This window comes from Thrips palmi, unplaced genomic scaffold, assembly GCF_012932325.1.
Source record: "Thrips palmi isolate BJ-2018 unplaced genomic scaffold, TpBJ-2018v1 HiC_scaffold_2, whole genome shotgun sequence".
Classification (NCBI taxonomy): Eukaryota; Metazoa; Arthropoda; class Insecta; order Thysanoptera; family Thripidae; genus Thrips; species Thrips palmi.
Window position 1 is genome coordinate 3,253,370 of NW_023144629.1, and position 25,057 is coordinate 3,278,426.

General features: G+C 61.2%; 2 protein-coding genes across 3 annotated transcripts in view; one reads left to right on the forward strand and one right to left on the reverse strand.

The window, feature by feature from the left end:
* LOC117647359 (basement membrane-specific heparan sulfate proteoglycan core protein) overlaps nucleotides 1-19,043 on the forward strand; it is a gene marked incomplete at its 5' end in the record, with an annotated part of 31,061 nt that extends 12,018 nt beyond the window's left edge. Inside the window, 5 exons of the mRNA XM_034389082.1 lie at nucleotides 724-846; nucleotides 9,264-9,410; nucleotides 9,697-10,014; nucleotides 13,585-13,766; nucleotides 18,810-19,043. Coding sequence (XP_034244973.1) covers nucleotides 724-846; nucleotides 9,264-9,410; nucleotides 9,697-10,014; nucleotides 13,585-13,766; nucleotides 18,810-19,043 — 1,004 coding nt within the window. The remainder of the gene's footprint in view (nucleotides 1-723; nucleotides 847-9,263; nucleotides 9,411-9,696; nucleotides 10,015-13,584; nucleotides 13,767-18,809) is intronic.
* Nucleotides 19,044-20,859: 1,816 nt separating this feature from the next.
* On the reverse strand, nucleotides 20,860-25,037 carry LOC117647546 (heat shock 70 kDa protein cognate 4). 2 transcript variants are annotated; one of them, XM_034389338.1, is made up of 5 exons: nucleotides 24,887-25,037; nucleotides 23,425-23,634; nucleotides 21,904-23,021; nucleotides 21,490-21,822; nucleotides 20,860-21,403 (listed from the first exon to the last, which is right to left on the reverse strand). In XM_034389338.1, exons 2-5 carry the CDS (start codon nucleotides 23,624-23,626, stop codon nucleotides 21,104-21,106), a joined length of 1,953 nt encoding a protein of 650 aa, XP_034245229.1. In that variant the 5' UTR covers nucleotides 23,627-23,634; nucleotides 24,887-25,037; the 3' UTR covers nucleotides 20,860-21,103. The 2 variants fall into 2 exon arrangements, with proteins under 2 accessions (XP_034245229.1, XP_034245230.1); XM_034389339.1 differs by lacking the exon at nucleotides 24,887-25,037 and adding an exon at nucleotides 23,721-23,744.
* Between the last annotated feature and the right edge of the window lie 20 nt (nucleotides 25,038-25,057).

Here is a 25,057-nt window from a genome sequence, read left to right on the forward strand (position 1 = left end):
CCGGGGAGGAAAGGGGGGGAGAGAGAGAGGGAGAGAGAGAGAGAGAGAGAGAGAGAGAGAGAGAGAGAGAGAGAGAGAGAGAGAGAGAGCGCACGGCGTCAACAAAAGACGGCAGGGCAAACAATTATCAGCTAACGACGGCCAGCCGAGCGGTAGAGGCTGAACGGCGCTTTCGTCGCTCTGGTCTCTCTCTCTCTCTCTCTCTCTCTCTCTCTCTCTCTCTCTCTCTCTCTTTTCTCTCTCTCTTTTCCTTCTCGCACTCTCTCTCTCTCTCTCTCGCACTCGCGGGTTGCCCCGCAGGGGTGCGAGAGAGACAGAGCGACGGAGCGCTGTTCGACTCAGGCGGGTCGAGCGCCTGCACGCCAGGCTGTCCCGTCGAACTCCGGTGTGTGGCGGGCGGGCCTACCCCGGACTTCGCAGGCGCGCTGCGCTGTGCCGTGCTGCGCTGCGCCGCTGCACAGTGTGCCACCAAAATTCTAGACGCGTTTGGAGCTCCAGAGTCGCTAAATGGGACTCGAACCGATCCTGTGACCCCACCAATGGATTCCTCGTTCGGAGAGCAACCCATTGGTGGGGTCACACGTTCGGTTCGAGCCCAGTTTATCGACTCTGGAGCTCAAAACGCGTGTAGAATTTTGGCCGTCTCCACCGGTCTGCTGGCCCACATTTTCCTGTGCACTGGAGACGACCTGGCAGTGTCCTGACGTGTGCTTTGTGTTGCAGATTCTCCGTCCTTCGACATCACGCGGTCGCCCGGCTTCGGGCTGCCGGTCCGGGAGGGCAGCCCGCTGTCCCTCAAGTGCGACGTGGACTCCAACCCGCCGTCCAGTCCCGTCTGGCAGAAAGGTGAGTGTGTCGGTGTGTAGGTGTGTCTTTGTGTAGGTGTGTCGGCGTGTCGGTTCCTGTGTGTCCGTGCGTCTGTGTCGGCGTGTCCGTGTTTGCGGCCGACTTTCAATACGGTACACCTTGTGCCGTGGGGCTCGACTGGGGCTGGGCCCTGTCGTCTACCAGCACACGCGCACACACGTCCAAAAAAAAAAGAGGGCCCAAACCCAGGGACTTTGATTTGACTACGCCTGGCCGTGGCTTGCCGTGCCGTGCCGTGCCGTGCCGTGCCCGCCAGGAAGAGGCTTTGCGAGAGGATCCTTCTGGCGGTCCTAGGCTGGCTGGCTTGCCCCCCGGGGCGGGCTTGGCCTGGTCCTTGGCCTGGCCCCACAGCACAAGGCACACCGCACCACAAGACGGTCATCCAATCGCCCAGGTCCAGGATATAGGATGGGCCCCGGATAACACAACGAGATTCCCCCCCCCCCTCCTCTTTTCTCCATCTCGGCGGGCCGCCCCTTCGGCCGAGTCAGCACTTCGCACCTCGGTCCTGCATACACACGACTTATCGCCTTACGCCTCAGGGACGCCAAGCTCGTCGTCGGCGAGGTCGCCGCCGAACGCGGCCACCAGCAGCCTGATTCCGAGAGTCTCGCTCTGTCTCTCTCGCACCGACAGGGGACGCCCCCTGAGTGCGAGAGAGACAGAGCGACGAAGACGACTCTCAGTCTGCAGCGCCATCTGGCGCAAGACACTGCAATCGCGTTGGGCTAGGCGGGCCGGGCGGGCCAGGCGGGCTAGGCCCGTTAGGTCGAGGGGACTTTTCCTCTGCCCGCCCCGCCCCACACGTCCCGAGCAATGGGGAAATATGGGAGAATGCCCCGGGCTAGTCCCGGCCCGGCCCGGCCCGGCTGGGCGCAGCTCAAGGGTGGATCCAGAGACAGGTTCAGGGAAGGGGAAGTCGTCATAGCTACCTTCTTTAACAGGGACTTTCGACGCCTACCTTTCAGGTGCCTTCAGGGGGCGACGCCCCCCCCCCCTCCCCCCCCCTGGCTCCGCCCCCGGCACGGCTCGGGGCGGGCACGTCCGCGCGCAGTCAAGATGCTCTGCTCTGCGCGGCGCGGCGTGAGGGGCCCATGCAACAATCCGTTCCAGTCGTTCCAGCGTCTGGTACGCTGGAGCCGGAGATGCGGACTCGCTGGAGAGGCGAAGCGAGGCGAAGCCGGCGCGTCGCGGCGGGGCAGGGCCCCGGCAGGGCGCTGCGGGGCGGCCGTTCAAGGGGATTCGGTAAACCGGTTTAAGTTCGCCCGCGAAAATCGCTTTTGCGCGCCGGAGTGGGGGGAGTAGGTTTAGGGACGCGGCGCGCTAGCAGGGCTAGCAGGGCTAGCGAGAGGGCGCACAGCACAGGCTGTCTCTGTCTCGCCTTCCCATTTCCTTCCCCACTTTTTATGTGTCTCGCGTCTTTTTCCCGCTCCCTCTTTTCCGGCGTCTCCTTGCGTCGCCGATCAGCTTTCCAAAGGAAGAGTCCAGTCCGGCACTAGTGGCGTGGCGCGACGCGGAGTCCGATTGGGAGTGTTCTCGCCGTCTCCGTCGCACTCGCAGCGTGTCCGGGCTCACTCCGTGAGTGCGAGAGAGACAGGGCCCCTGCAGCAGACTGATTCCGAGAGTCGTTTTCGTCGGTCTGTCTCTCTCGCACCTATACGGGATGCCTCCATGAGTGGGAGAGAGGCAGAGCGACGAAAACGACTCTCGGAATCAGTCTGCAGGGACAAAGAGCGTCGCTGCCAGCCGCTGCAGCGTGGACCAGCTTGTCAATACTCCACGCGCGGGGCCCGTCCGTAAGGCTACCGCCGTGAGTCCCTCGAGCGCGGGGTAGCGACCGTTGACAGGGTAGTCCCACACGCCAAACCAGCCCCTCGCTGCCGACCGTGGGCCGCGGTGTTGGCCGAGGGGGGCTGCGGTCTGATTCTGAATAAGAGGTCTCTCTCGCACTCACGGGGCGTCCTGTGTGGGTGCGAGAGAGACAGGCCGACAGGGCTCCTCCCTCCTCGCTGGGCGGCGTGGCGGGCAGTCCGGCCAGCAGCCGCCCGGACGAGGCTGGCAGGCAGGCAGGCGGGGCGGGGCGGACGTCTCTAGGGCGTTTGTATGCTTCGCTCCATAACAATGGGGGCCGTAGAAATATGGTGGGGGCGCGCCTGGGTCCGTGCGTCGGCCGTGCACCCCGCCCCGCCCGGCCTGGCCGTCCAAGTTTCGCCCTCCCGGAATCATTACTTTCATTATTTCAACTTGCACGTGTCAGCAGCTCAAGTACGGGGACGGGGCCGCGCTGGCTGCGTTGCAGTGAGTGGCTAAATCTTTCGCTCCGCAGCACTGCGCGCCACTCCACTGCGCACCAGCCGCACGTCGCGGCGCGTCGTGCCCCGCCACCGCAGCGCGCTCATGCCGAGAGTCGTCGCTCTGTCTCTCTCGCACCTGTCCGGGGCGCCCCACGAGTGCGAGAGAGACAGAGCGAAGACTCTCGGAATCAGTGTGCGAGGCCCGCCGCCGCCAATTCTCGCCTCCTTGTCGGAGGCCTTCCTCGTGGCGCCCCGGGGCACGGCGGTACGGCACGGCGACGGGCCTCCTGCACATGGAGAACGACACGCCGCAGGCACGCCGCCATGCAGACGGATTCCGACAGTCGGTCACGTCGCTGTCTCTCTCGCACTCACGGGGCGCCCCGTTCAAGGTGCGAGAGAGACAGCGCTAGGAAATCGACTCTCGGAATAAGTCTGCGGGTCTCGGCGACGAAGGCGAACACGCGCGCCGCGGGGCAGACGAGACGACGAGTCCTTCTGTCGGTCGCCGACACTGCCACACGGAAGCAGCCGAAAACTCCCACTACGCGCCAGTGTAGGTGCGAGAGAGACAGAGCGACGACAACGACGCTCGGAAGCAGCCTGCAGCAGGGCCCGGGCGTCAACCGGCTCCAGTGAGTGTGCCGGCGGGGGCGGCGACGACGCCGGTGGAGGCCGCGGAGGGGACGGGGCGGGGCGGGGCGGGGCGGGGCGGGGCGTGGGGAATGGCGGGATGGCGGTTGTTTAGCCACGGGGCGATGGCGATCCATCTTGGTAGGAAGGGTAAGCGCGCACCGCTACACCGGCCCGGCTCGGCCCGGCCTCGGCCACGCCACGGCCTCCTCCACCGCATGCACATAAGTCAATCCCCGGGCCGCGGCCACGCCGGCCACGCCCTCGGCAGCCCCGGCCTCGGCCAGCGAATGCAAGTAGTTTGCCAACTCGGCCACCAGGGGCGCGGTGGCGTTGCACTCGTATGGGCCTCGGCTCACAAGTGGGCCAGAGGACCGGTGGAGGCGGCTGAAACTCCAGACGCGTTTTGAGCTCCAGAGTCGCTAAATGGGACTCGAACCGAACGTGTGACCCCACCAATGGATTGCTCTCCGAACGAGGAATCCATTGGTGGGGTCACACGCCCGGTTCCTGTTTAGCGACCCTGGAGCTCAAAACGCGTCTAGAGTTTTGGCCGCCTCCACCGGTACTGGCCCACTGTGCGCGTTCCGCCTTGCCTGGACGGGCCATTGCATCTCTTTACGAGGTGGCCGAGGGTCGGCCCGGAGGCTGAAGACTGGAGGCTGGCTGACGAGGCGTGGCGGCGTGGTGGAGGAGGGTCTTGTTTGTGTTGAGGCACGCGGGCCGCCGAGTGCCGAGGCAGGCGCCGCCCCGGGCGCCGCGCCTCGCGGTGGAGGCCGCGCCGAGGTGCAAACACTGCGAGATGCGGTGCTTGACCTCCTTGGGGGCAGCGGGCCGGGCCTGGTGCCTACACTGCCGCGCTGGGCTGGGCAAGTTTGAAGCTCCAGTTTGCAAGTACGACTCGAATCAAACACCAACACGGCCTGGTGCGAATAGAGTCCCCGCTCCGAGTGCGGCAACGCGGCTCTGGGTTTTTCCACCGCCGCCCAGCCCAGCCCAACCCGTTGCCTTCGTCATTTCGGCCGCTGCCTCTGTCTCTCTCCCTGTTTGTCTCTCTTCTCGCGCACTGGTTTGAATCAATGTGTCCGAGGGGACCCTCGCTCTCCCTCCCTCACTCGATTTGTACACGCCCCAGGGCGGGCCGGGTGGGGCGCGCCGGCTGGCCAAATCATATTGCTGTTTTTATGATTATTTACTTGTCCGGCTCGTCCTCTTCCGCCCCACGTCGGAGTCCGTCCGCACGGTGATGACCCCACGCGCTCCCCCTGCGGACTGAGAGTCGTTTCCGTCGCTCTGCCTCTCTCGCACTCATGGGGCGTCCAGCGAGGGTGCGAGAGAGACAGAGTGTTCGGAGTCAGCCTCCAGGCCGTCAGTAGAGTCAGACGGGGCTGCCGGCAGGTCAGCATATGTGTCTCGGCGGCGCTGCCCTGCCCCTCCGCGCCGCGTACCCACTCTCCCTCCCGCTCCGCCTCCACCGCTGTTCCACTCCACGTCCACGCAGCCGACTGAGTCGTTTTGTTCGCTCTGTCTCTCTCGCTCTCAAGCGCGTGCCGTCAAGACGCGAGAGAGACGGAGAGGCGAAAACGACTCTCGGCATGAGTCCGCCGCAGCCTCCAGCCCTACAGACTCAGTTTAGGGAAGGCTTTTGTCCGCGCCGCCGTCTCTCACCTCTGACGCGCTGCTCTTCTGCAGGCTGTGTGCTGGCCGGGCCGCACCCCCTCCACGCCTTTTTCCTGTTCGCGGGCCGGGCCTGGGCCGGGCCTGGGCCGGGCCTGGGCCGGGCCGCCTCGCCGGTCGCCGTGAACATGTCGCGCAGAGACAAAGGGTTGTGCCGGACCGCAGCGGGGCCGCAGCGGACCCCGAGTGGACCTGGAGCCGAGACGGAGTGGACCCGGGGTTGAGTCCCATTTAGCGACTCTGGAGCTCAAAACGCGTCTGGAGTTTTGGCCCCCTCCACCGGTCTTCTGGCCCACTGTGCGCCGTCACCGTTCTGGGTGACGTCGCACCGACCGGCGAGCGATGATGCTTTTGTCCCACCCAAACGCCGCGGCACCGAACCGAATACAGTCCCGGGCAGCGTTGACATGGTAAACACCGTCGCGGATGCATGCGACCGTCCATCCATCCGTCTGTGTGTGTGTGTGTGTGTGTGTGTGTGTGTGTCTGTCTGTGTCTGTCTGTCTGTCTGTCTGTCTGTCTGTCTGTGACTGTGTGGGTGAGTGAGCGGGGGTGGCATTGGCCAGGTATGGATTGCGTTTTGGCGGCGCCGTTCGGCCGTTCGGTTGGCAGCACTGCTGGCGGTGCAATTGCCCCCCATAGAATCATCCCCCGGTGGCCCCGCCGCGCCCCGCCCCGCCCCGCCCCGCCCCGCCCCGCCCCGCCCCGCCCCTGGCCGCGCTGCCCTGCCCTACGTCTCATTTTACGCCTGGCCAGTCGCTGAGCCAGCCCCGATGGAAGCCGCCCCCCTCCCCCCCCTCTCTCTCTCTCAGATCCCCTTGCATTTCGAACAGGGCCTCGGTGGCATTGGTGCGGCTCTGGCGCCATGGGCGCCATGAGAGGCCGGTCGCAGCGTCCCGACGGTGTCACGGTCCGCCGCGCGCCCAGGGCTTAGCGTCGTGGCGTTTTATATAATCACGGTAATATATATGAGTCCGGGGGCGGGTGCGGGTTCGATGGTTCGATCCCCGGTCGCGGCCGAGTCGCCCGGGTTCGGCGCCGGGGTCAGCTCCTGTTTCGGTACCACGACTTACCGCTCTGCAGACTCGGCTTCTTCGCGGCTTTCGTTCCGCGTTCTCATTCGACCCGTTTTCACCCTTTCGCTCTCTCTCTCTCTCTCTCTCGCTCTCTCTCTCTCTCTCTCTCTCTCTCTCTCTCTCTCTCTCTCTCTCGCTCTCCCGGCTGCATTCATCCTGCTCTCCCCGGCTCCTCTCCGCCAGATGGTGCTTCGCAGGTCCGTTGGTGTAGCTGCCCGTTGAAATCACATCCTCCACTCCCCGCTCCGCGCCGCCACTCCCCGACCCACTCCCACTCGCAGAGTAAAGCCATTACCTGGAGCTATCCGAGGGAGAGAGAGACAGAGAGGGAAGAAAGGGGGGCCACCGATACAGCCGCCCCGGCGGCTCCAGCGGGCTCCAGCGGCTCCAGCGTGTTGATGGGAAAGCGAGAGGGGGAGGGGGAGTGGGTGACATTACGTATACATACGAGTTATCCCATTTCGCGCCCGCCTCTTCAAATAAAACAAGCGTATAAAGCGGAGCGCTCTCTCTCGCTCGCTCTCTCCCGCTCTCGCGCTCTCGTTCTCTCTCTCTCTCATACACACACACACTCTCAAAGCGCGAGCGGGGCGGGCGCACATGTACACAGAGCGCCCGCGCCAAAGTCACGCTATTCGCACGCACACTAATACAAACGCGCCCCTTTCACGGCACAAACATACATAGCACTAACAAACACGCGCGCACAGACACACACACACACACACAAGCGCACCTCGAGACGCCGAGCGCGAAGGGGTTCAGGATGATTCAGGCCGCAACAATTTCATTTGAATTGTTTCCGTCGTGATTGGGGGCTGCGGCTGCTCCGGCAAGACTTGGTGCCGAGAGTCGGCTCCGTCTCAGCAGCAGCAGGGCCCCACTCTTGTTGTTGTTGCCAGGCCAGGCCACTCCAGGCAGTGTCCCAGCTCGAGAGGGTAATGCTGTTTGTTCCAACGCCCCCCAACTTTCCGCCATACACAGCGATCCGGCCGAACATGATCCCTTTTTTACGCGCGCCTCGGCCGTGCCGCCGTGCCCCGGTCATGCCCTTCTGTTCTGTCTCGCGATGGATTCGTGTTGGCGGTTTGTGGCCGTACTCTCGCGTCCACCGGACGGCATGGGGGGATTTCGTTGGCGGTGTTTGGCGGCGCGGTCGGTGGATTCATATCACTGCAAATCGGAGGCCTGCCTGCCGGCCCGCCGCGGCCCGCAGTGCAGTGTAGTGGAGGCTGATCGTTGGCGGCGCAATATCGCCACACACATCCACTATGCACACAAAACTACCGTGCCAGCGCACACACACACACACAGACTACACACACGGAACACTTACACACACACACACGCTTGTCATAAGCGTATTGCCCAGCTAATAGCCACATTCGAGGCTGAAGCTAACTACACTCAAGTGGACAGCACAAGCGGATCGGGGGCCCCATCACATTAGGGGTTGCGGGCCGGGCCGGGGGATCGCACAGGGCTGCTGCGCCTCGCGTGTGCGCGTTTGCGCGCCAATTTTCAAACCGTCGCGGGGGAAAAAAATGAATGGGAAAAAAATAGAATGCGGAAGCGCGCGCGTGATTAGAGGGTGGCGGTGGTGATCAGGCAGACAGGCAGGCAGGCAGGCAGGGGGATCCAGATAGGATCGGAGGAGAGGACACAGCGGCAGCCTGGCACCCCTGGCAGTGCCGGCGGCCCTAGGGCGGCCCCAGGCGGGCAGGCCGGGCCGCCACCCCAGCAGCCCATATGCAGCCAAACATTAGCAGCGCTGATTGCAGCCACATTGGCCCCGCGCTGCCCCGCGCCGCTGCACTGGAGTCGTCGCCATGGCGACCACCAGGGACGAGGGGAAAGGGGGGGGCAGGTGAGCTGCACCACGTGCGGCACTATTGGGAAATCGGAAATAGAAGTAATGGATGTCGTCGTTAGCGCGTTCATGCCGAGCCGGGCCGTGGGGAGCCGCGGCAGCCGGACGTGTGCAACTCTCTCTCTCTCTCTCTCCCTCCCCCCCCCCCCTCTCTCTCTCTCTTCCCCTCACACACGCACACACCCCGTGCCGTATTTCCCCGTCTCGCTTGTTCTCTTCATTTTCCCGCCTTTTTGTTCGCATTATCGCCCGCCCTTTTTTTTTGGCGCTGCCGTTTTCTTTACGTTTTTTCACCATCATTATTGTTATTATTTTTGTTATTTTTCTGCGGCATACGGCCGTTCGCGTCCCCACTCGATATCGCGGGTCAAATCTGGAAATAAATGGACCGCCGCGCGGCGGCGCCCTCATTTTTGTTTTCTTATTATTATTTTTATTTCGTTTTGTAATTTGATTCTTTGCTGTGGACCGCGGACCACGCACGCGGCAGCGAGCGGCAGTCCGTCCGCCGGTCCGCGAAAAACGGCGCGAACCACTGAAGCGTGACGCGCCGCCAAACGGAGCGAAAATGGAAAGGGCGCCAAAAGAAAGACCATTTCCCGCCATTTCCATGCAGCGTCCAGGCCTGCCGCACTGCACTGCCAGCGCAACCGAACCTCACATAACCTAACCTAACCTTACTTAACCTTACTTAACCTTGCCTAACCTTACTTAACCTTGCCTATAACCTTACTCAACGTTGCCTAACCTTACCTGACCTTTCCTAACCTTATCTAACCTGAAAGCACTTCAATGTCGGTATTCGAACCCGTATTAAATCGTCGTGTATTTTCTTTTGTCCTGCAGACGACAAGGCGCCCCCCGTGGAGCAGGGCGACGACGGCTACCTCAACTTCACGACGGTCCGCAAGGAGCACGCCGGCTGGTACAAGTGTACCTGCAGGCACCTGCTGACCGAGTACTCGTCCAACGCCTACCTGCTGCAAGTCCGAAGTGAGTGTACACAGAAACACCTTTGCCAGAAGACTGGTGGAGGCGGACACAACTCTAGACGCGTTTTGAGGTCCAGAGTCGCTGACAGGACTCGAAACGAGCGTGTGACCCCACCAATCGATTCCTCGTTCGAAGAGCAATCCATTGGTGGGGTCCCACGCCCGGTTCGAGTCCTGCTTAGCGACTCTGGAGCTCCAAACGCGTCCGGGATTTTGGCCGCCTCCACCGGTCTTCTGGCCCACTGTGCATCGAAGCACCGCCTTCTAACTTCTCCCCGTGCCCGCAGCGCCCGAGGAGATGCCGACGGAGCCGTTCCCGGGCACGGCGCACATGCCGCCGCCGGACACCAAGCACCTGGAGGCCACGCTGGGCGGCTCGGTGCAGCTCGACTGCCCGTGGGGCCCGGGCTCCTGCTGGCTCAAGCTGGGCCCCAACGGCGTGCTGCAGCCCACGGCGGGCTCGGGCCCCGGGTCCGGGACCAACCCCGCCGTCCTGAGCATCGACCGCGTGCTCTACCAGGAGGCCGGCGAGTACCTCTGCGCCCGGGACCGCGAGAGCCTGCAGCGCTGGAGAAACACGTACTCCGTCCACATGAACGTCAGCGGTGAGTAGCAGGACGCCGAGGACGCCGGCAGGGCGCCGCCAGGACGCCGGCAGGCGTCACAGCTTGCCGTATATTCGCCGCCCCGCCCCGCCCCGCCCCGCCCCGCCCCGCCCTGCCCCGCCCCGCCCCGCCCCGCCCCGCCCCGCCCCGCCCCGCCCCGCCGCCCGTCGCGACGTGGCGCTTCCGAAAGTGGTTGCGCTCCTCTTATGAAATTCCTTGGTTTCATATATTCCGCCTCCTTACTTGGCCCGCCGTCACCCCGTTATTTTATTTTTCATTCCTTCACTTTTGTTTCGCCGTGCGACAAATGCGAGCGCGGAGCGGCGGGGCACGCCGCCGTCCCGCCGTCAGCCGCGCGCAAGTGCCTGGCAAGTTGCTGTCGAGTGCGCACCGCGCGGAGGGTCGTTCGTCGCTCTGTCTCTCTCGCACTCGTGGGGCGTCCCGTAAGGGTGCGAGAGAGACAGAACGACGAGGCCGACTCTCGGAGGCCGTCTGCGGGACCGGGGGCGGCGGGCGAAGCGGGGCGAAGGGTTGCGGTGCGGTGCTCGTGACGGCGAGGGCTCTCCAGTTAATTTATTATTGTGACGCGTCACGGCCGTCACGGCCGTCACGGGGATCACGCTGTTCGGCCTGCTGGGCCTCAAGTGTCGCACGCCGCACGCGCGAGCGCACCGCGCCAGAGGTAGGCAACGTGCCACTGTGAGTAGGCAACTTTGGCGGCATCCCCCCTGAATCCGTCTCTGGACCCGCCCTTGATGTGTGGTGTAGTCCAGTGTGGTCGCGCGCGGCGCTGGCGGCAACGCGTCCGCCCTGCTCACAGAGCGACCCAGAGCTCCTCTCGCAAAAAGGAAATAATGTCAAACGCTGCCGCCGCCGGCGGTAGTCGAACCTTGGACCGCGCGGCCGGATGCCTCATTTGCATAGGCCGCTGCTGCCGCTGCACAGAGAGGGTCGCGCCGTCGTGATGGGGGCAACCACCAGCTATTAAACCGCATGCAAATACCTCGCGGCCCCACGTGGGGCGCGGCAGTCTCTCTCTCTCTCTCTCTCTCTCTCTCTCTCTCTCTCTCTCTCTCTCTCTCTCTCTCTCTCTCTCTCTCTCTCTCTCTCTCTCTCTCTCTCTCTCTCTCTCTCTCGCACTCACAGGGCGTCCCGCGTGGGTGCGAGAGAGACAGCGCGACGAGGCGCATCGCGGAAGCGGCCTGCTGGGCCGGCAGGGCCGCACACGCCGCGGGGGTGCACCGCTTACTTCATTGGCCAAGTTTATACGGGGCTGGAGGGGAGGGGAGGGGAGGGGCCATGCCTGGGCCGGCTCATGATGGAGTGCAGCAACGCCCTCAGGGCGGCCCCACACTGGCTGGTCAGGCCGTAACTAGCGTCGTCATCGCCGTGCGTGGCTCTCTCTCTCTCTCTCTCTCACCAGCCGGCCGTGCGTATCAAGCGGAGGGAGAGAGATAGGGACAGAAGCGGAAGTAGGCGTAGGGGCGAAGATGCACCGCGGAGGGCACTTCCGGTCGAGATTAGTCCACGGGGCGCTGCTGCACTGTATGTGTTCTGCGCCGCCCTGCGGACTGATTCCGAGAGTCGCTTTCGTCGCTCTGGTCTCTGTCGCACCTACGGGACGCTCCATGAGAGTGAGACAGAGCGACGAAAACGACTCGCCGGTTCCGCCCCTTGCGCACGTCCGCGCGCCCATCACCCTTTCTCTGTCTCTGTCGGCCATGATGGATAGGCTACCTGCACGATACAAGCAGCCAGCCAGCGGTAACTTCTTTGGCCATGTGCGGTTGAGCCTTATTAGAGCCACCCTAGAAGGGAAGGGTTGACTCCTTCAAAAATTGTCGTAACGAGACGACGCGATGCGACGAGGAGCGGGCGCTGAAGCCTTGTCGTGAGTGGACGCTGTATCTGCGCAGCGCGAGCCACGCGACCCGGATGACTGGCAGCGCCCTCTGGCGTCTGGCCGGCGAAGCTGGGACGACGCCGCGCTAGCCGCGCTCACTCACACGGACGTGCGCGCGCCAGCACACACACACACACACACACACACACACACACACACACACACACACACACACACACACACACACACACACACCTACACACCTACACACGCACGCACACGCACGCACGCAGCGAGGCGTGCACTCGCAGGCAGGCAGCGCGGGAGGCAATTTACGGCGGGAAATGCCCTGTAGGCTGATGCCGAACGGCGGTCAGTCTGTCTCTCTCGCACTCAAGGGGGCGCGTCCCGCCTAGACGCACGGGTGCGAGAGAGACAGACAGAGCGACGACGAGGCGCCGTTTGGAATCAGCCGGCTGTGCGTACCGCCGCACTGTGCCTTGTGCCTACTTCCCCGCGGCGGACATGACGTCCCCCTCGTCAGGGGCGGGGCGGGGCGGGGCGGGGCGGGGCGGGGCGGGGGGAGGCGATAGGAGCTTTCGAGTCTGTCGGGCCGCAAGGGGCAGAAGGGGGCGCGGTGCGGCGGGAAGGAACTCCGCGCAAATGGTTAAGGATTTGCCGCTAAGCTGTGTATTCAGAACGCGCGGGGTGGCGGGGCCGCGGACTGATTCCGCTTTCGTCGCTCCGTCTCTCTCGCACTCACGGGGCGTCCCGAGTGGGTGCGTGAGAGACAGAGCGACGAAAACGACTCTCGGAATCAGTCTGCTGGCGGGCTGGCGGCCGCACCGCGGGCAGGGCATCCTCCTTCCGGGCCGGGAGAGTCGTCAGGCCAGGGATAAGTCGGCGGCAGCGGGGAGGGCGGGACGGGACGGGACGGGGACGACGGAGTGTTCCTTGGCGACGAATTAATTATTGTTTGTCGCGAACGCCGTGCAGAGCGCGCTGCTGCCGCCGCGCCGTCGGAAAGTTGGTTAACGAGACGTGCGCTTTGCCTCGCTCTGCCTCGCCCTGCTCCGCTCCGCCGTGCTTCGCGCCTCGCTCCGCATCGCCTCGCCGCTGTGATCGAACGGAATTGGGGCTGCAGCGCCATTCCGAACTCTGCTGTCTCTCTCGCACCTGCAGGGACGCCCCATGAGTGCGAGAGAGACAGAGGGCCGAAAGTCCGGAGTCAGCCTGCCGGGGGCCGCGCGGGTGAACGGAACGGGCGGGTCGCGCGTCGCTGCCTTCGAACAGTCGCGGATCGGATCGGCTGTGAAATTCAGCCTCCGGTCGGCCGGAAAGTTGGCGGGGCGGGGCGGGGCGGGGCTTCCTTTCCTCCGCGCCGCCAAGCAGAGCAAGTGCGCTGTCAACTCCACGACTCGACGGGTACAGCCGACACAACTATCAAAGACACGCTTTGAGCTCTACTACGTACAAGGGCACGAAGCTAAAGCTCGATGGTGCCAATGGATCAGTGGCGATTTTAGAGAGGCCTTGAACTTTGAGCTGGGGGCGACGGGCTTCTCCGTGCCACACCTTCAGAGAGGTTGGTGGCAGGCAAGTCAAAGACAACTGTTACGCGTTGTACGCCGAAATGCACAGTACTAATCTGCCCTTGTTTAATGCCTTTTCCAGGGCTGCCTTTGTGGTTTCGCGCCGAGTCTTGAATGTGTTCCACTTTTTTCCAGGGCGGCCGATGGTGCACCCCGCCATGCAGATGGTGACGGCCACGGCGGGCAGCTCGGTGACGCTGAGCGTCGAGTTCTGCGCCAACCCGCCGGCGCGGCGCGTCATGTGGGTCACGCAGAAGCTGCTGCTGCTGCCCGGCACGGCGGACCGCGACCGCGGCCACCACTTCCACAACCTGACGGTAAGACCGACAAGAGAGATTCGGTCCGGGGCGTGCAGCTTTCTGATACCTTCATCGCGAAACGTGGAAAGAAAGAGGAGCACGGCACGGCGAGGCCGCAGTGCCGCCGGGGTGCGAGAGAGACAGACCGCAGGCCTTTGCCAGCGTCCCCCAAGGGCCCCACGTCGCGGGTCTCGCACCCAATGAGGCGCGACCGCGACCGCGACCGCACGCCGATTCCGAGAGTCGTGTTCGTCGCTCTGTCCCTCTCGCACCTCTACGGGACGCCCCATGAGTGCGAGAGAGACAGAGCGACGAGAACGCCTCTCAGTGTGCTGGCGGCCCCTTCGCGCGCCGCGCCCCGCCGCGCCGCCAATCCCTCTCAACAACAAGTTAGTTCTCTTCCATGAACGGCAACAAGCGAAAGCGGCGAGGGGCGCGGCTTTGCTGCAGACTCATTCCGAAGAACTCGCTCTGTCTCTCTCGCACTCACGGGGCGCGCCGTGGGAGTGCGAGAGAGACAGAGCGAGGAAGCGATCCCTCGGATTGAGGCGGCTGTGCCGCTTCCCCTCCGGACGAAACTTGCCCCGCTTGCCGCCTGGACGTCGCGGCCAGCAGCAGGCTGTCTCTCTCGCACTCACAGGGCGCCCCGTCAGTGCGAGAGAGACAGAGCGACGAGGCGCCAGGCAGGCTGCAGGCAAACGCGCCGCCAAACGCCGTTCGACCAGAAAGGTGGCGTGGCTTGCTGGGGCGGCGCGGGGGCGGCGGGGGGGGGGGGGGGGGGGGGGGGGGGGGGGCGACATCTGGAGGCGGCGACGTCGCTCGACGCCATCACCACGGCTTACTACTTACTTAGTTTGGTAATTAGGAACAAGGAAGGGCGCCCGCAGCCGCGATGGGGGGAGCGGCGGAGAGCGAGGGAAAAAAAGCAAGGAATCTTTTTATCGGTTTCGATCGGAAACGGACGACTTTTTGATTGGAAGGGCGGGGCGGGGGGGGGGGAGGCGTTGATGTGATTCTCAGAGCGGTTCCCAAGAGTCGTTTCTCGCTCTGCCCAAGGCTCGGCCTCTCTCGCACTCTTCCGGACGCCCCATCAGTGCGACGGAGACAAAGCGGAACCAGTTGGCAGGTGCGGATCCAGGGCGGCCTCGGGGTGCAAGTTTGGGTCGAGTTCACAGCACTGGCAAAAGCAGGCAAAGCAGGCCAAGCAGCGACGCGACTAGTGCCTCTCAGGCGGCTTTAGGCAGGGGGAGAGGGAGAGGGGAGTAAACCTGCCATTGTCACGGTAAGTCGTCCGCGAGACCTTTGGTCGCCGTCCTGGCCCGTCCTCGTTCGGAGAGCAATCCATTGGTGGGGTCACACGTTCGGTTCGAGTCCCATTGAGTGACTCTGGAGTCAAAACGCGTCTGGTGTTTTGTCCGCCTCCACCGGTCTTCTGGCCCACTGTGTGACGGATCGACGCGGTGCGACGCGGTCACCAGCAGCAACACCAGTGCCGGCCGCGCTGCCCCGGCCGGGGCCGGGCCGCCAGCCATCCACTATCGATATTTCTATCGGCTTTTCCTGTCACACCGGACTCGCGGAGCGGCACGCAGCAACAGCACCGATTCATTATTTCTCTGCCGCTTTCCTCCCCCCTCCCCGCGGCGGGCCTCTGGCGGGACAGGCCGGCACGTCGGGCTCCACGCGGGCCTCGGCAAATCCCCAACGCCACTCGGATGCAAAGGGGGAGGGGAGGGGGAGTGCTTCCGGACCATTATTTTTCGCAACGCGTCTGGCTGGAAATGCAGGCGACGCGTCACCCGCGCAAACCACATCGTCGGCCGGAGTGGCACAAGTGGCACGGCGCGGCAAGGCACGGCGCGGCCGCCATTTACCGAATTACATTATTATTATGACTGGCAAGTTGCGCGCGGCACGGCGCGGCCCCAACGCCCAGCGGTCCGAAAGCAAGGGGAGAGGCTGTCCCGCATGATCGAGTTTGCCAAAAATGGAAACCTTGAAGTCAAGTTACTCTCCTTTTTTTTTTTTTCGTCGCCATGCACGCGGCGTTAGTCAGCGTTGTCGTCTTGAGCCTGCGCACTTTTATCCCGTTATTTTTCTATCGGTTCCAAATAACGACGTAAACAAGGCGTTGGCGGGGGCGAGGGGTCGGTTTGAGAGGACGGAGGCGAGGAGAGCCCCCCAAAAAAAAGTTTGAAAAATTGGAAATAAAAAGCGGCGCGTCCGTTTCGGAGTGGCGGAAAGGTCCCAGATGGCAGTGCCGGCGGGGCAGGCGGGGCAGACGGGGCTGGCAGTCCGGAGCGTGAGAGGAATGCGAGTGATTTGCCAGCATCTTCATCGAAGGGCCCCGCCGGGCCGCCGGCCCCTCCGGCCCTGCCCTGGCGACGCCTGTCTGCGTTCTCTTTGCTTGATTCCCCTCCTCCTCCTCCTCCTCCTCCGGCACGCCTCCTCAAGCTGACCCCATCAAAGGACAAGATTGCTTGCGATTAGGCGGCATGTGCCCCCCCCACCCCCCCTCCCCTCGCTAGGCCCTTTCAGTGTCCCGCCGCCTCGCCGGGGCAAACTGCACCGCGCGCTTCGCTGTTTGACTTGCCCCGCCTCCCTTCGCGGTCGCCGAGAGGGACCCACGCAAGCCAATGGAGTGGTCGTTATGGGGGTCGCCCCGTCCATAGTTGGCTTGGCCCGCTCCAGGGCCTCCAGGCTCCTCCAGGGCTCCTCCAGGGCTCCTCCAGGTCGCCGCAAAGCCGCAAAGGAGCAGCCAGCTGGACTCCGAGGCTGGCGCACTCTGGCGCACCCGCGCTGTGTTGCCACATGAGTGCGGGGGCGGAGCCGGCGGAGCCGGCGGAGCCGGCGGAGCCAGAGACGCGTTCAGTGGGCCCGTTGCCGCCAAAGTGGCCTCCGCACAGCTCCGCGAAGTGCCACCTTTGACACGCGCCCACACCCCTTCCCTCCCCCTGGATCCACCCCTGTATAAGTAGGTGAAAATTCAAAAGCAAAAGGTTGCCAACCTCAAAGCAAAAGCCCACGTGTTGCCTAGGCCGAAGTTGGTAGCGAGTGTAGTGTGGGAATGTTTGCCGGTGAGCGCCTGCGACGCCGTGGACGCCGTGGCTAGGCAACGCGGCGTGCAGCCGAGCAGTGCGTGCAGCGTCGCGCGCTCTGCAGGCGGTTGGCTCGGGGTTTGGGCTGCACAAGTTCCTTGCCAAGTCCGGGCTCTGGGTTCTCGGGGTTTCTCTGGGTGTAGTCGCGTGGTTCTGAGCGCGCTGTGCTGCCGGTTACCGCGTCCCCCGCGCGGTCGTCCCTACCTGGTCCCACCTCGACCACGGCCACCGCGACGGCGCCCGGCAGCACCCAGCGAGGCCGGCCCGGCTCAGCGGGGCCTAAACCGCGCAGCCACCCCCGCGGGACCCCACCCCGCCCCGCCGCACCCCTTCCTGGCTTTTCTGGCAGCGGGCTGTCCGGCAGGGCCCTAATAAAATGAGGCCATTTAATCCCCAACGCATAGCGCGGCGTAGCGGCCGTTAACTGCCTGGCCTGGCTGCGCCTGCCTGGGGAGCGGAGAGCCGCTGCCTGTCCAGGCCCACGGACACCGCAGGGCGGGGCGGGGCGGGGCGGGGCGGGGTGGGGCGGGGCGGGGCATCCTGCTGCTGCGCACCCTGGGGCCGTTTTGATTATTTTTACGGCTTGCCTCCAACATTTCCACGGCCGGCCTTTACAAATGGGGTGCGCCGGGGCGTGGTGGGGCGTGGCGTGGCGGGGTGGGGCGGGGAGGGGCGGGGCGTGGCGGGGCGGGGCGTGGTGGGCGGTGAGTGAGGCGCCCCCTGGCCCAACGCAGCACGCAGCGTCCCTCCCGTTCCGTGTGATTGTCACCGGACGACGGCGGCACGGCGGCACACTGGTGGGAGGATAAGCCACCACGACGGGCAGCAAGCAGCAAGCGTCACCATGACGACGTGACGCGACGCCGCGGCTGAAAACGGAGTCGAGACGGATGGCTCCGTGTCCTCATTGCGGTCGCTGCCGCCAGACGCGGGAAAAAATGGGGAAGTCTAACGGCTGCCAGGGGGACTCGAACCCGCGGCCCAGGCAAGGCCTTTGATTTAGCGCGGGCCAGATTCGGCCGTGGCCGTGTGGCGGGCCAGGCGGGCCGAGGCCGCGGGCGAGGCGGAGATCGCCTTGAGGCGGGGGCGGCGCGGCACTGCCCGGAATGCAAACCATCTCATTAAATATGGAAGCCGCCGCCGCCCCCGCCGCCCCCCGCCGCCCCCAAACTCTGCCCAGGGCCGTGTGCGCCGCGAGGGTAGGGGCGGCGGGGACGGCGCAGGCCCCTGTTGCTAGTCCCCGGCGTGCACCCCAACTACTAATTCCAGCTTCCAGCTCCCCGCGCGGCGCCGCGGCCGAAGGCCGAGGACGCCGTCGGCGAGGTCGGCGGCCAGGCGGGCGGCCACGCTGGCACCGTGCCTGTACGCCGAGGCTGACGGCAAAGCTGACGGCAAAGCTGACGGCAAGGCTGACGGCAAAGCTGACGGCGTGCATGACGGCGAGGCCGACGGCGAGGCTGACGGCGTGCCTGGCGGCGAGGCTGACGGCGTGCCTGGCGGGGAAGGCCCAAGGCCCCCGAGGACTCCCCCGTGTGTCGCCGCATTGCCGGCGTGCTTGACATTCTCCTCGGGGATTATTTTAGAAAATGGGATAAAGGGTGGCGAGGCTGCGAAGCAGGGAAGGCTGCGCGAGTGAGGCGCCAAGCCGTCCTGGAGACCCATTCCGACAGTCTTTCCCGTCGCTCTGTCTCTCTCGCACTCACGGGGCGCCCTGTATAGGTGCGAGAGAGACAGAAACGACTTTCGGAATCGGTCCTCAGGTCCCGGTTGCCCATGGCAACGGGCCTGCTGCAGCAGCCACGCGCACTCACCGAGTATACTAGAGGTCGACTAGAGGACTATCTCGTACAGTACGGCGGGTGCTTTATGTAATTTTTATGATTTCCCAAAATAATGTACGACTTTTTTTTCAGGGGTGGTTACTATTCTCGCAGTTTCCTTAAAGCACGCATTCTGCTTCCAGGACAGCGACACGCCTCACTGCCGCGTGGCCACGCTGACGCTGCGCCGCGTGCGCCCGGCCGACGAGGGCGAGTACCTGCTGCTGGTGCGGTCCGCGGGCGGCGCCTCCGAGGGCAGCGTGGTGCTCAACGTGACCGTGGCGGAGGGCTACTCCGGCGCGAGCCAGCCTCACCGAGGCCTCGGACTGCTGTGCGCCTCCGTCCTCGTCGCCTTCCTGGCCCTGGGCTCCTGCTGAGGACCCAGCGGGAGCCAGCCGGCCGAACGGCCACCCAGGACTGCCCAGGACCCCCACGGCCCCCAGGACCTCTCGGGGACACGACTGAGCACGAGCACGTCGCGGAGCACGTCGCGGAGGACACCACGGGGATGGCGTCGAGATGCAGTGCGGAGGACGCGGCGCGGATTGCAGCCTGCAGACTGATTCCGAAAGTCGTTTTCGTCGCGCTGTCTCGCTCGCACCCGCACGGAACGCCGCATGAGTGCGAGAGAGACAAGCGACACTGATCGGAATCGGCGCGCCAGGGGCTTCCCCGGGCGTGATTTCGAACGGCCTTCGCGTTGCGCCTCGCCTCCACTCTCAAGTCTCCCTCGACAGCACGTTCGGGCCGCGGCGTCCGAAATGTACGGCCCTTGGGCTGCAGCTGCTCTCTGCACAAGATAAATACATTTATTTTGACCAGATAAAATTTATTTTAGTTGTTACTGAAGCCACGGTGTTGTAAATTTAGGGATATTGATCACTGTGAAGAATAGGGATGTGATGTGTGCCTTTGTGCCGAACAGGACAAAGCTGCGATACGAACCTCCTATGAAGTTTATCAATGACTGTGAGAATGCATGTGTGTGTATTTGTGAGTGTGTATGTATGTTAGAACTTTCAGGACTGGCTTCGAGAATCTCTGGAATAAATCATCTCCATGCTAAAATCGTTTTAATTCTGAAAAAAATTAATGCAAAGTTACTATGTTAATGGTTTTCTAAAGGTGATCCCACAATGGGTCGGTCGGTCCATTTAGCAATGTAGCCCACTTAACATTCCCTTGGAATTCCCTCTATCTGTTATTGCTGTTTTGCAAAGTTTATATAGAAAGCAAGTCAATAGATATCCAAGATGTTGAACAGATTCTGGATTACGCCCACAGATAACAGAGATGTCGATAACGGATTTTAGTTTATACCCACAGATAACAGTGTTGTTGATAACAAATTCTAGTTGATGCCCACATATGACAGTGATTTTGATAACAGATAATACTTGCAGTGACTTTCCTGACTCAAGCAAAAGCTTTGTGAGAAACATGTAACCATTGTTTTAAAAAAATGAATGAGGCAGCTTAAGAGGCACTGAAGCTATCCTACCCCCAATGTCAAACTGTCAATGATATCTTATTCTCAGAGGTCAATAGTTCTTGTAAATAAAACGTATTACCCAATTTTTTTTTTTCGGGAACTGTAAATAAATTTTGTAGCATATGTGTATACTTTCAACTCTTCAGATTCAGTTGCAGGAAAACTAATACTTGTTCACTCCCACTCTGTGGAGAACCTCCTCTGCAAACTGAAGGGTTTAAATATGAAATGTGATGTGATACCTAGCTGGTCTAAGACAGAATGTAGGACCTTATCCCTATCCAACCTGATACAGGGAATATTCGGTTCCTTAAATTATATAGTACTGTGAATATTGTGGGAATATATGTTTACTTGTTGGAATTAAATAATGTACATTTGCATGTCAAATTGAGTTCTTTCTTTGAGAAGAGTCCCTCACTAGAACCACCTCATATCAAAATCAAGAGAACCAGAGTCACAAGCAATGTGTTTCCACAGGAATTGAAGTGCAATGGTGTGAGAGTTTATATGGCCTGGATTTGACTATACATAGAAAGCGCCCAAATCCTTTGGGACAAACAGTTAAGTTACAAGATCTTAACTGGTCTGACTTTACAGAGCTACATCATTTGAAATGTTAATTCATTGAGAAGCTACTGAACCAGCCAAAGCTGAAACTGGCTTCGAAGGAGGGAGAGGTAGATAATGAAGAAAACAACTTCAAATGATGACATGTTTATTGAAGTGACACGCAGTGACACAAAGAATTGGTATTAAATCACCGTAAAATAAAGTAGACCGCAATCTTTGGTACATGTTAAATAAGGTCGTGATACGTAGCAGCCATTCAATACTCAGTACAAAAAAAACAAAACTGGATCAACTTATCAAATGAATGCTACGAATGAGTGAATCGGAATGTGGCGTTTGAAGGCAGTTAGTACAAGTTGAGCAGGTTGTGGTTTAGTCGACCTCCTCGATGGTGGGGCCGGCGCCTCCGGCTCCGGGGGCGGGGCCGCCAGCACCGGCGCCAGGGAAGCCGCCGGGCATACCGCCGGGCATGCCTCCAGCACCACCGGCGCCCTGGTACAGCTTGGTGATGATGGGGTTGCAGATGGCCTCAACCTCCTTCTGCTTGTGCTCGTACTCTTCCTTCTCAGCCAGCTGGTTGGAGTCGAGCCACTTGACAGTCTCATTGCACTTGTCCAGGATCTGGGTCTTCTCAGCGTCAGAGATCTTGTCCTTCATCTTGTCGTCCTCCACCTGAAAGAAAGCAAACAAATTAATTTCTCGCCTCGCACAAAAAAACTGCATGGAATTGCACAACCAAGCAGTTCTTGTCAACTTACAGTGCTCTTCATGTTGAAGCAGTAGGACTCGAGGGCGTTCTTGGCGGTGATGCGCTCCTTCTGCTGCTCGTCCTCGCTGCGGAACTTCTCGGCGTCGTTCACCATGCGCTCGATCTCCTCCTTGCTCAGACGGCCCTTGTCGTTGGTGATGGTGATCTTGCTCTCCTTGCCGGTCGACTTGTCGCAGGCAGAGACGTTCAGGATACCGTTGGCGTCAATGTCGAAGGTGACCTCGATCTGGGGCACACCACGGGGCGCAGGGGGAATTCCGCTGAGCTCGAACTTGCCAAGCTGGTGGTTGTCCTTGGTCATGGTACGCTCTCCTTCATAGACCTGTGAAAACAAACGAAAACTTAATTAGACCCTGCAGATGGGAGACAGACATGCAACACAAAAGCTGGCTGAAATGCTTACCTGGATCAACACTCCAGGCTGGTTGTCGGAGTAGGTGGTGAAAGTCTGGGTCTGCTTGGTGGGGATGGTCGTGTTACGCTTGATGAGAACGCTCATCACACCTCCAGCGGTCTCAATACCCATGGACAGGGGAGCAACATCGAGCAGCAGCAAGTCCTGGACAGCCTCAGACTTGTCTCCGTGCAGGATGGCAGCCTGGACAGCCGCACCGTAGGCAACAGCCTCATCAGGGTTGATGGACTTGTTCAGCTCCTTGCCGTTGAAGAAGTCCTGCAGCAGCTTCTGGACCTTGGGGATACGGGTGGAACCTCCGACAAGGACAATCTCGTGGACGGCACCCTTGTCCATCTTGGCATCGCGGAGGGCCTTCTCCACAGGGTCCAGGGTGGCACGGAACAAGTCAGCGCAGAGCTCCTCGAAACGGGCACGGGTGATTGAGGTGTAGAAGTCAATACCCTCGAAGAGGGAGTCGATTTCAACAGAGGCCTGGGTGGAAGATGACAGGATACGCTTTGCCCTTTCGCAAGCGGTCCTCAGACGACGGAGAGAACGCTTGTTGGAGGTGAGCTCCTTCTTGTATTTACGCTTGAACTCCAGGACAAAGTGGTTGACCATGCGGTTGTCGAAATCTTCTCCACCAAGATGAGTGTCACCAGCAGTAGACTTGACCTCGAAAATACCATCTTCAATGGACAGGATGGACACATCAAAAGTACCACCGCCCAGATCAAAGATCAGGACGTTGCTCTCCTTGCTGCCCTTCTTGTCAAGACCATAAGCAATGGCAGCAGCAGTGGGCTCGTTGATGATACGCAGAACATTCAAGGCAGCAATGGTACCCGCGTCCTTGGTGGCCTGACGCTGGGAGTCGTTGAAATAAGCTGGTACGGTGACAACAGCATTTGTGACAGTCTTGCCAAGGTAGGCCTCAGCTGTTTCCTTCATCTTGGTGAGGACCATGGATGAGATTTCTTCGGGGTAGAAAGTCTTAGCCTCTCCTTTGAACTCAACCTTCAGCTTGGGCTTGCCACCATCGCTGATGACAGTGAAGGGCCAGTGCTTCATGTCCGACTGGACAGTGGTATCTTCGAACTTGCGTCCAATAAGACGCTTAGCATCTGTAACATGACAAACAGATCGGTTAGAAGTGCAACAAACTAGAAGGAAAAAGATTTCCTAGATGTAGTATAGGAGTGTACACAACATGGTTTGTCTCCTAGATGATGTAGCACCTCAGAGAATATGGAATATGCCGAGCCCTCGCTCACTGCAGTGCAGGAGCAAAGCTATTTTCAGAAGCCATGATCAGGAACTAACTGCACAAAATCAAGCAGCTCCAGGATCATCGAGGAGGCCACTAGTTTCCCTGTTAGCCAACCTCTTGAGCTTCTATCAATAAACAAGACAAATCCTATGATTGCACAATTTGCTCGATGTTCAAAAGAATGGAACCCTAGCTAACCTATCTCCCTAAACTGGGAAAAAGCAGCAAGGCAAAAAATAGCAGTGAAGAAATCTTACCGAAGATGGTGTTACTGGGGTTCATGGCCACTTGAGTCTTGGCGGCATCTCCAATGAGACGTTCAGTGTCGGTGAACGCCACATAACTGGGAGTGGTTCGGTTACCCTGGTCGTTGGCAATAATTTCGACCTTTCCGTGCTGGAAGACACCAACACAGGAGTAGGTGGTACCCAAGTCAATACCAATAGCTGGGGCTGCCATTTTTCAGTCTGAAACAAACAAAACCAGAGTACATAAGAACAGAGTCCAGAAGATTCCTCACACCCAAAATTGGCGCCAAAACCGGGACACCGACACAAAGCACACGTCCAACCGCTGGGCTCGACGAACGTGAACTGAGCACGAACGGAACGGAGCCCTTGCATCAGAAACCCGGCCCGGATAAACCTGAGTCACGCCATGGCCGGCCTGACGCACCTTGAGTCGGAACCACGAGTCAATCACCCCCACCACTTCCAGCCCACTCACGCCGTGCGAGCAGATTCACACGAACGGCCCGGCCGGTGACTTGGCCCACAAGCCGAACGCGAGACATCCCTTCGATAAGATAACCTAGAGCCGACCTGATCGCGCGAACCTTCTCGCACGGCTAACCGGCACCATGAGGCGAGTTCTGTCACGGTCAAGGCGACGCGACGCGGAAGCAATGCGAAGCCGCTCCGTCGCCCACGGCCGCGCCATACATGGCCACATTGTGCAACGGCAGCGAGTCGGAAAAAAAGCCCGGGAAAGCGAAAATACCAAACGACGCGCTGACTGCGTCTGCCTACCAGTGTAGGTACTAGACCGGCACCGCGGAGCTCAGCTACCAGGCCGGCGCGCCCAACCGGGAACACGAGAGCACGACAAAATCAGCAGAAGCTTCGCGAAGCGGCGAGCGACGGCGCGGCGGCGTGGTGACCATGAGCTCGACCCCCTCGTCCCCCCGCCCCCGCCGTCCCAGCATGCCCCGCGGAGCGTTCGCGATCGGGCTTCTAGAAGGTCCTGGCCGCCCTAACCTCGCCGCCGACCACGCCACGGGCAGCCCGCTCCCACCGCGGAACCAACCAGATTAGATTAGCGACCGATGCTAAGTGCAGGGGGAATACGGGACGGGTGCCGAGGCGCAGTTGCATGCACGATGGCGCGCACACACGTGGTGCCGCCTAACGGCAAAACCGCCGAGACGGGCCGAGAAGCCAAGGCCTGGGCGAGACCAATTTCCGAGGCCCGAAACTGAGCCGAAAAGCAGCAGAAACAGTTCAACACGAATAAAACACGAGGAACACTAACCGTGAAAATCCGAAAGCAAAAAACGTGGTCTCAGAACAAAGAGCGAGGACCAAGCCAGCACACGCCTAGTCACGCGGGACGTAACGGCTCGGAGATTAATTCACAACTAGCAAACGAAGGCAGGAAGGAACAGGCCGATGGATCGCTGATCTGAGAAAATGACGCAACACTCCAGGTAGAGTAACTTACCTATAGGGTTCAGAAACCAAGATGCAATCAAGAACGACTTCCCGTCGAAATATCGACCAACCGTCACAAAGTCTGAATGTGAAGAGGCAGGGGGTGAGCGGCACGGTTTTAATCTGCGGCGCAGTGGCGCGCTCAGACGGCGAACGTGGGAACTAAAGATCGACTAGTCGA

What these genes read in the sequence shown, in the direction of transcription:
- LOC117647546 (XM_034389338.1), bottom strand. Translation starts at nt 23,626, where the DNA reads ATGGCAGCCCCAGCTATTGGTATTGACTTGGGTACCACCTACTCCTGT. An exon ending in CCCCAGTAACACCATCTTCG is followed by an intron (nt 23,022 to 23,424) that starts GTAAGATTTCTT and finishes GTCATGTTACAG; the next exon opens with ATGCTAAGCGTCTTATTGGA. An exon ending in GCTTCAACATGAAGAGCACT is followed by an intron (nt 21,404 to 21,489) that starts GTAAGTTGACAA and finishes GCTTTCTTTCAG; the next exon opens with GTGGAGGACGACAAGATGAA.